General features: G+C 50.4%; 1 protein-coding gene across 1 annotated transcript; it reads right to left on the bottom strand.

The window, feature by feature from the left end:
• Positions 1-1,646: 1,646 nt before the first annotated feature.
• Positions 1,647-5,213, bottom strand: LOC109787191 (probable disease resistance protein RXW24L). Its single transcript, XM_045230629.2, has 2 exons — positions 4,711-5,213; positions 1,647-4,104 (listed from the first exon to the last, which is right to left on the bottom strand). Exons 1-2 carry the CDS (start codon positions 5,211-5,213, stop codon positions 1,902-1,904), a joined length of 2,706 nt encoding a protein of 901 aa, XP_045086564.1. The 3' UTR covers positions 1,647-1,901.
• Positions 5,214-10,571: the final 5,358 nt, after the last annotated feature.

Genomic DNA, 10,571 nt, shown 5'->3' with positions numbered 1-10,571 from the left:
TTTTTTTGTTAGATTGCCAATGAGACGCTTGGATAGGAGAAAAGAAACCGGATGCACACACCCATTTACATACTTCATGTGATGGTAGTATGTCGTCGTAGTTTTCGTCGTAGTATGTCGTCGTAGTTTTCTGATTTTGTTGATCTGTGGCAACGCACGCGCATTCAGCTAGTATTTCTTTAAAGAGGAAGTAATATACTCCCTTTGTTCCTAAATATTTGTCTTTTTGGAGATTTCAAATGGACTACCACATACGGATGTAATATAGACATATTTTAAAGTGTAGATTCACTCATTTTGCTCCGTATGTACTCACTTGTTGAAATCACTAGAAAGACAAATATTTAGGAACGAAGGGAGTAGTATATACTTAAAGAGTTGAAGACTAGATTAGTATGCAGTTGATTTGTCTTACCTTTTCAGTTGGCACAGTCGGCAACCCATCACATTGACTTTGGGACCATCTGCAGGCCAGTCAACGATACGTATAGTATGCCACATCTTGCTTCGGACAGGGTGGATGAAAATGCTTAAATATTCTTGTTAAGTACTTATCGATTGTACTCCCTTCGTTTTTATTTAGTACGTTTTTTTCGAAAAGGGGAAACACCCCGGCCTCTGCATCATCATGATGCACACAACCATTTTTATTTAGTATGTGTATTAGCTTTGGTCAAAGTCAAACTTTCTAAACTTTGACAAAGTTTATAAACAAAAATATATACATATACAGTAACAAATCAATATCATTGGATTTATTATTGAATGTACTTTCACATCATATAAATTTGTTATGGTAAATGTTTATATTATTTTCTATAAATTTGGTCAAACTTTGCGAAGTTTGACTTCAGTCAACTCTAATATGCTAAAAACGGAGGGAGTAGCTGTTAGTTAGCAATATTTGTGGCACTAAATCGCTTCTGCAGTGTATTCTAGATAACAGAAACTGAAAGGACAGTAGGGACCTGCTCATTTGATTTGTTTCATAAATACTCCCTCCGTTTCTAAATATTTGTCTTTTTAGAGATTCCAAATGGACTATCACATACGGATGTATATAGACATATTTTAAAGTGTAGATTCACTCATTTTGCTTCGTATGTAGACACTTATTCAAATCTCTAAAAAGACAAATATTTAGGAACAGAGGGAGTATAAAGGAATGGCACTATTGTGTCAAATCTCAAATGCGTAACAGGTCGTTTGCCAAGCTATCCACTGTCATATATATCCGGATGGCCCTCTCAATTCATCTGCAAACCTCCTGCATTTATCCTTCTGGTCTAGCCGTCCAGGTAAGCGCCTTTACAATGTACTGCAAAAAACAAACAAAAAGCTCCTTACAATGAGCAGACTCCTTAGCCACGTTGGATGACAATGCAGGTTACTAAGCTCATTGAAAGCGATAATCAAGCTGGTGAAGTAGCTACTCAATCAGAGATTTTCCATTGCTATATGCATGCTAGTGCCGTTTATATTGAGTGGGTTAGCTAGGATGGCTTTACGGTTAACTAAAATGTAGATATTCCTCACGAGTTGGAGATATTTATAACAACAAACGGCTAGTGATCAGTGGCAACTCCCATACAAGACCGTATCTCACAAATATAAGCTTGGTCCTCCTATCCAATCAAGAGCAAAAGAATAGATGCGAAGTAGAGTTGTTCAATAATGTTTACAATGAAAAGCAAGAAAATCATCACTAATGCTCTGTAATTAGCATGGTCCGTATATTTACAGAACTTATTGAATCACCGCAACACACATCAACCAAACATACGACTAGCAGATACAAATCAAGGGACAAGTCGGTGGACACTGATGAACAAATAAATAAAAGCTCTTGTGAAATATACTACTAGGACAACTGCCCTCGGCCGCATACCAGGCAGACCATATCAGGTTGTACTTGCCCATGCAGAAGTTCTCACATGTTTGATCTTGCCGGAGAGTTCTTTGTCCACAGCTTCGAGTTGAGCAACAATCTCTGGCATGTCAAAGAAGAACAAATTTTTGAGTTGTTCTAAATTCTTGAGGCCTTGGATTTTCTTCAGTTTGGGGCATCCAAAAATCTCCAAGGTCATAAGGTTAGGCACTGCAGACTCTCCTATAACTAGTTCTTCCAATTCTTTCAGGTTCCCAAGCTTGAGCTTTTTGAGGTATTTAAATGCATCCCCTTGGAGCAACAACTTCAAGTCAGTGAATGAGTTGTCTAGCAATTCCAGCTCATTTACGATTGGCTGCGACAAAAATCTGCCGAGCAACTCTTGAGACATACAAGATGACCTCAGGACAATCCTAGAAGCTGTTATAGGACGACGGGTATGATAAGATTGTGCAGCCCCCTCATCTGAAAGGATCTTCCCATCTAATTGCAGGTACTGTAGTGGTTGATATCTGGATGAACGCAACAGGGGAATGCGGTCACCTGCTATCTTTAAATGATGAAGTGCCCTTTTTTCCTCTAGCGCCTTAGCAAGCAGTCGCACACATGCAGCTGTTGCACCCACCACCGCCAAAGAGAAGATTTTCGCCATATTCTTTATTGGGCAGTTCTCCTGCGTCCACTGTGAAGACAATCTCACTCCTTGGAGTGTTTCAAGTTCAGTAACCAAATCCATGGAGGCTGCTGAAAGTGGCAGTGTGAGCTTTTCTGCGAGGACATGCTTGAGCTTCTTTATTTTCCAAAATTCATCCACAATACTCTGGACTTGATTATCAGTTATGTCCAAGGTCTCCAGATTCAACAACTTGGCAACCGATGGTGGGAGATCCATTAAGCAGCAGCTACGGAGGCCAAGGTACCTTAGGTGGATCATGTCACCAATGCTGTCCGGTAATGTGCCAAGTTTGACACCATGCAGATCAACAACTCGAAGGAACTTGGAGTGACGCAGGAATTCCAGCCTACTCTTCCTCAAGCCTCGCTTTGCATGAGCTACTTCAGTGATAGAATCTTCTGCAAAATCTCCGAGTAAGGTACGAAGCTTTGGAAAGCAGTTTTCCTTGTCAATACGAATAACCCTGTCAACATAGTTGTGGATGGAAAGGCCACGAACAGTTGACGCACCACGGATGCCAAATTTACTATCAGATTCCATGAAGCCGGTCTCATGTGCTATTTCCTTGGCAAACCCGTGAACACTCTGATGGATGCATATCTTGGTGCCATCTTCCATTCTTTCGACAAGGCCCCGTGAGACCAGCACACGGAGACACCGGGCCAACACCTCATTCTCTGTAAAACCACCTCCGGATTCCGATTCAGCAATTCCCTCAGCACTCCACAGCCTGTGCAGTTTCTTGAGGTCAAGGGGGACATTCGGAGGCATGGCCGCAAAGTAGAGGAAACATGACTTGAGGATTGTAGGCATCGTGGCATAGCTCACTGTCAGTAGCCGCTTGATTAGCCTCTTGCGAGCATAGGATTCCAGTAGATCGAATACCTCATTCCATTGGGTTTCATGGTCTTTGAAGTACAGGAGTCCTCCAAGCAATACAACAGCAAGAGGAAGTCCTCCTGAAATCTTGTATATTTTGTCAACAAACTTGTCCTGGTTTTCCTTGTAAACACGGCGGCAACGGCCAGAAAACACCTTGTCAAGAAATTCAACGCAATCTGCCTGCTCAAGGGATTTGACTTCCACTGTGGTTACGCCAGATCTGCGTTGCTTGATTTCTTCATCTGGAAGCTGTGTGGTTACAACTATCCTGCTCCCCTTGGCGCCACCAGGCAGCTCCCTTAATACGCCCGTAAGCTCATCCATGCTGTCCATACCATCCAACACTACCAAAGATTTCATTTTAGCCAGAACTTGCTTGAACTCACTTCTGCCACAGCCATGGTGTGTTTGTTCATCACTCTGCTTCCAAATTTGATCCAAGTACTTGTCCACCCTTGATTTTGCTGGCAAGCACACCCAAACACAGATATCAAAACTTCTGTTTACAGTCCGGTCCCCGAGAACTGCTCGTGCCGCAGTTGATTTGCCAATGCCACTCTCCCCGGTAACTACTACCACTGTGGATCCCTTGTCCTCGAGAAGCAGGTTTATTATGGACTTGATATAACCATCGAAACCGACGGCGGCATCAACACGCCTGGATCATAATATCATAGCGTTATGTGAGACAAGAATAAACTATCTATGTGATGCACGACAAGCTGTCACTTGCTTTTCTACTATGGAAAGTGCTATGTATGCAGACCGATTAGAAAAACCATGAAATTAAGAGAAATTTGGCCAAAACCCATGCGCAAATATTTCCATGAATTTCAGGGGCAGCGACTCAAACGGATTTGATGTGCTGGAGGGATAACCCACGAAAAGAGATTATTTTTTTCATTGCTTATATATAGCGTTCCGGACCTCTCCGGAATTTATTGCCCCTGGTGGCTACCTGGGTAAATTTAGTACATCTAGTCATCCCTGGTGACCCGAAACTTGAAGTGGGTGCCAAATAAGCTGGAATTAATGATATCGATTTCTTCTTTTCTATTTCTGCACAAAGAAAAAAAGATTTGTTCTTTTCTATTGGGTAACTAGGAGTACCAAACAAATCACTTGAAAGTACGGTACCAACATGAATATCCTTGATGCATGCAGAGCGTAAGACTTCATCTAAAACGTACAGAGGCAGCTAAAATATATGGTGAGACGAGAAATTAATACTTGAGTAAAAAAGAAGAAGAAAAATGTAACGTACCCCTCGACTACCATAGTACCTATGGTTGGCTTGTCAATAGCTTGGATGTTGTTGTCGAGAGCACCATCCATTCTGGGTCGCATGTTCAACAACTTGTTGTTCTGGATATCGTCCAGGCGGCCGAGAAGCTCCTTGATCTGCCCTGCCAAATCATACCGAACAGGTACCTCCGACAAGTTGAAGCACGGGATGCATGGGCATCGCCTTGCTTGTTTTCTCTCGAACCCTGGTCGCGACTGGTACACCTCTTGGAAGTACTCGTCGGCGATGTCTTCGGCCTGGAACACGGCGCTGCGAAGGTGGTTCACCCACACACGCACCAGCTCGTCGCGTTTGATCCTGTTGCCCTCCTCCGCGACCTGGATCATGGCCATCAAGAACTCGAGTTTGGAACAGAGGTCGTCTACCTGCTTGTCTACATCCTGCAGGCGCTGGTACTCCGCCACGGCGAACTGCGCGACCTCGCCGATCTTGTTCAGCACCGTGAGAATGGAGGTGTCCATCCTCTCTCCCTCCCTCCCTCCCTCCGAGCGTCTACTGTCGGTGGCTTGTTTACACTGCACTGGCTTTAGCTACGCAACCCAAAAGCAAGGATCCTATGCATTTTAAGCCATCAAGTCAACGACGCGCTTCCCGGCAAAAATAATGATGAAAATGTCAGTAACCGGCTCATGGTTATTCAAGCAATCAGCTCTTGATGATGCATGTGCCTCGAGGCTGCAAAACGACGGAGTTAAACACACACCATGTGGCGCTGTTACGACCGGTGACTGTGATCTGTGAGCATGATTCACGAGACATGGTAATAAAAATCTGCGATTTCTTTTTCGATCAAAGGGGAGGCCCCCGGCTCCATTTCATAGAAACGAAACCAACACCACACAACCCACACAGGTTCCTGGTCCATCCACCAGGTCCAAAGTATCTCAAGTTACCTCAAAGAGGAAGAGGAAAATAAATCTAACAGACTCCCAGGAAGCCAAAGAGAGCTCCCCCAAAGGCCCGTTGGGAAATTAAGTGACTGACTATGGTTTTAAGTTTCTTTGGCGTGGAAAGTGCTTTCAAGTTGAGTAATGAGATTTGGATACACAGATGAGTTGTGTAGCTCTCCCACATCAAACTCGTGTGGCGTCCCCTCTCCCCGGCCTCTCCCCGGCCTCGTCGCCGCCCATGGCCGACCCCTCGTCGGCTCTGCCACCCCCCCTCCCCCGCCTCCCTCCCCCTCCCCTGTGCCTCTGTCCCCCCGAGCTGCTTCTCGCCCGGCCTCCTACAGGGAGGCGGTCTTGCTCCCCCCACAGGATGATGCGCCGTCAATGCTTGCTGTGGGGGCGGGCGTCTCCGCCCCATGTGGCATCTCAGCCTCGCCCGCGCCTTCGCTCCACCATTACTGCCCGAGCCGACCGTTGGGCATTGATGAGGGTGGGTGGCAGGTGGTGAAAAGAGGACGGAGGCCTTCTTATCAGCGCCCTCCACCACGCCATGCCCAGAATCCATCCCACCTCAAAGAGCTACTGCTGCGAAAAGCCAAAGGCAAGTGCTTCAACTGCTTCGAGCCAGGCCATCGGGTGGTGCTCTTCCTGAATCCGCCAAAGTGCCTCCTGTGCGGGCTCGCTGGGCACAAGGCACGGAGGTGTCCCCCTGCCGCTCCTGCTACGACTTCGTCTGCCCCTCGGCGCCGCCCACCTTCACCCCGTCCGGCTGCGACCTCGGCCACGGCCGTCCAGCCGCCCGTTCCTTCCCCGGTGCTCCCGCCGCCTCCCCTCGGCCCGCCTCCTTCCTCAGCCGTCCGGCTTCAGCTCCCTGCCTTACCGCGCCCAAGAGGTACCATGGAGGCGCCCGTGGCGGACGTGTCGGTGCGGAGGGGGCTCGTGGTTGCCTCGGCTCCCAGAACGGCGGCGATGGCGGAGGCGGAGCGCCGGCTGTGCCGCCACGCGGTCATCGCCATGGTGGTTGGTGCCTGCCCCAACCTGGAGATCTTCGAGGTGAAGAGGGCGATGGCCATGTTCTTTCGCTTCCCGGAGGAGGCGGTGAAGGTCACGCTCCGCACCACCGGAGAGTTCCTCCTGAACTTCACCGACTGCCAGACCCGCGACCTGGTTCTGCGCCACCAGGGAGCCATGCATTTGGGGCGTGTCTCCTTCCTGCTCACCCCGTGGTCGCGCTTCCGTCGAGCCACGCCGGCAAAATTGCCATTCAAGGTCCGGGTGTGTCTCGAGGGAGTGCCGGAGCACGCGTGGGACGTGGACAGCGTCACCCCGCTCTTCGACCCCTCCTGCATCATCGAGGGCATTGACCATGAAGAGCGATCGGAGCAGGAGTCGGGCTATGGGTGTGGATGGACAACGTCGAGAAGCTGCGCACGAGAGGGTTCCTGCGGCTCGATGAGCCAAGAGAGATGGGCTCGCCGGACATGCACTACCCGGAGTTGGGCATGCTGGAGGAGATGCCGGACCGCTGGGATCAGGTGGGGCTGCTGGGCACCCCGGTTCTGATCCACCTTGATCGTGTTGTCGACTTCACCGATCCGCCGCCCTCCAGCAGCAGCCATGGCTCGAGCGACAGTGGCATCAGCGGGCTCCCCTCCGACGAGCTGACTGTTCCTTCTTGGCCGGTCAAGTGGGGATACCGTTGGTACATTGCTTATGAGGATGGAGACTTCCCACCGACTACGCACCGGGGATCTGCTCACTCCAGGCTGCGGTTCCCTCGCGGCGGTGCCGGCGGCGCGGGAGGCGGGGCTAGCAGCGGCTATCGACGGAGGCAGTATGGCAATGGAGGCCATGGCGGACCTTCTCGGCCTGCGCGGGACCAGGAGGCCTCCTCAGGCGGGCCGACGGCGGGGCAAGGTGCTCGTGGCGGATACGATCGCCGGCGGCACCACGGGACAGCGAGGGATGCACCACCGCCATTGGTGGATGCTGACCTAACGGGTCCGGCTGGATCGGAGGCCGACCCGTTTGTTGGCTCCGATGCAGCCCCGGTGCTGGAGAGTCAAGCCGACAAGCTGACCGCGACCAAGGCGGATATGGGACAGCGGCCATCCGAGTTCGGACAGGGCGCAGGTTGCCTTTCTCTCGCAACTGACTGCGCGTAGCGGTCTGAGGTTCTGGGCTCTGCTCCTGTGCTGCAGTTGGCCGGTCAGCCGCCGAGTGATGCCCTGCCTGCGCTGCGGTCTGAGGCTCTGAGCCCTTGTGCTGTGTTGCCACTGGTTGGACAGCCACCGAGCGCTGACCTGCCTCTGGTCCCTGGTCAGCCGGTGGAGGGATCCGGTCCACACGATAGGATATTCGATTTAGATCCCATTGGCGAGATAGAAGAGCAGCATGATGGCATCTAGCAGTTGGATGGGGATGCCCAGGCTGCTAGCGAGTGCGGCCACCCTGCAGGCCCGACCCAGCCTTTCGAGACCAGGCCTGTTGGGGATGGGACTGGCAGTGTGACGGCGGCCTTGGAAGGGCAAGAAGGCCGATCGAGCCCTCTCGAAGCCTTCCTCCACGACTTGATGGCGGCCCCTGCTGCAGGCGCCTCCCCCACCACCCAATCCGCCACGCCCACCGAGCGGAAAAAAGAAGACGGCGACTGCGGCGGCGGACGGGACCCCCAGGCATAGCGGCCGCCTTGCCGCTAAGCCAGACTGTGGCCTCCCCTCCATGGAGAAGGCCAGGCTTGTCCTGCTACAGAAGTGGGGGATCTGCATGGAGGACGAACAAGCCACGCCAGGCCACATCGAGCGATACAAGCAGATGTACAAAACGGAGCTGCCGGACAACTTCATCGCGGCGGTCACCGAGCTCGTGGCCACGGCGGCTCCTGGCAAGAAGAAGAAGGCCCGTGAGGAGGCCACTGGATCGGGCATGGCCGTCGCCGTGCAGGCGTAATGTTTCGCCCTGACCTTGTGTGTTCAGAGTGTCATCATGTTAGTCTTCCTCTCTGTTACTGCCCCCTGCGGCTGTTGTTGCCGCTGGGCGGAATTAGTAGTGTCGATGTCTCTCCTTCTGTGGCTAGATGATTGGGTTGCTCTATGTGCCCAAGCGCGAGTTTGTCCTGGTTTCCAATGGAAGTGGCCCTAATTAACTGGAATGTTTGTGGCCTTTGCAATCCGGCTAAGCGAAGGACTGTTCTGAACCTTGTCACTCAACTGCAATGCAATATTGCTTGTCTCCAGGAGATTAAAGTTGCTCAGGTTGATAGTGTGTTTGTGACTGACGTGTTGGGAGACCACACCTCGGGCAAAGCTTGGTCGATGGGGTCTACGAGCCGCAACTAGAGAGGCGGACAAGATCAGATTTATGTAAGAACTAAACACAATCAAGCCTCCGATGATGAAGGAATGGATGGTACTGGGTGATTTCAACCTGATTAAGCGAGCCAGTGAAAAGAGTAACGCCAGCGTCAACCTGCAGATGCTCGGAAGATTCAGAAATATGATTGATGCACTTGAGCTTAGAGATCTTCCTCTTACCGGCCGATCCTTCACATGGTCCAATGAGAGGGAGAGTACTACCCTAACCAGAATTGATAGAATTCTGATCTCCAACGACTGGGAATGCGCCTTCCCCCAATATCAGCTTTCCCCTGCTTCGACTGCCGTCTCGGACCACTGCCCCCTCCTCCTAAGGAGAATGCAGCTCCAGAAGTATAAAAGATTCAGATTTGAGTCAGCTTGGCTAAAGATGGATGGGACTCAACCCGTCATTGAGAAAGCTTGGTCCAAGAGCTGCCACTCTACGGATGCCATTAGAGCACTGCATATTAAGCTATCTAGAACTGCTGCAGCCTTATGAAGATGGAACAAGTAGCTACGAGCCAGCCAAAACTTGGCATTCAATATTGCAAACGAGGTGATCTTCAACCTTGATATTGCAATGGAGACGCGGCCTCTCTCGACGAATGAGTGGAGTTTAAGACGGCTGCTCAAAGCTAGGCTGCTGGGCATTGCTGCAACCGAGCGGATGCGATGGAAGCAGAGATCAAGATTGCTTTGGCTTAAAGTGGGCGATGCCAACACGCGACTTTTTCACCTACGGGCTAATGGCCGCAGGAGAAAGAACTATATCCCCACTCTAAGAGGGCCAACAGGAGATGTCTCTAACCATGGAGCCAAAGAGCAGATTCTGCTAAATCACTTCCGAGAGCTCATGGGAAAGAAAACACCGGGTCGGCCTAACCTGAACTGGAGTGCCTTGCAACTGCCTTCGATCAACCTCCAGCACCTTGACGCGGATATTACTAGAGATGAAGTTAAGACTGCGGTCTGGGGCCTGCACGATGAAAAGGCACCAGGGCCTGATGGGTATATTGGGGCTTTCTATAAGAGTTTTTGGACAATTATTGAAGACGATCTCTTCCATGCAATCACCCAGTTTTCTTGTCTGCGCGGCAACCAATGGAAATTGCTGAATGGAGCCAACATCATTTTGATCCCTAAGAAGAATGGAGCAGCCACGGCCTCTGACTACAGGCCAATAAGTCTCATGCATAGCGTGGCCAAGATTTTATGCAAGATCTTGGCCAACGGATTGGGACCTGAGCTCAAGAACTTGATTGCTCACAGCCAAAGCGCATTCATCAAATGACGATCCATTCATGACAATTTTCTTTACGTCCAGAATGTGATCAAAGATGCGCACAAGAAGAAGTGCCCCATGCTATTTCTCAAGCTTGATATTGCCAAGGCATTTGACTCCGTCAGCTAGTCATACTTGATTCAGGTCCTCGAGCATTGTGGTTTCGGGCCTCGATGGAGAGACATGACCTCCATTATGCTTGCGTCCTCCATCTCCCGAGTTCTTCTAAATGGCAAGCCTGGGACCCCGTTTGATCATCAGTGTGGGCTACGACAGGGTGATCCCTTATCGCCG

The sequence above is a fragment of the Aegilops tauschii genome, chromosome 7, assembly GCF_002575655.3.
Source record: "Aegilops tauschii subsp. strangulata cultivar AL8/78 chromosome 7, Aet v6.0, whole genome shotgun sequence".
In the NCBI taxonomy this organism is placed as follows: Eukaryota; Viridiplantae; Streptophyta; class Magnoliopsida; order Poales; family Poaceae; genus Aegilops; species Aegilops tauschii.
Note: the sequence above shows the minus strand (reverse complement) of the source record. Positions and strands in the feature narration are given on the sequence as shown.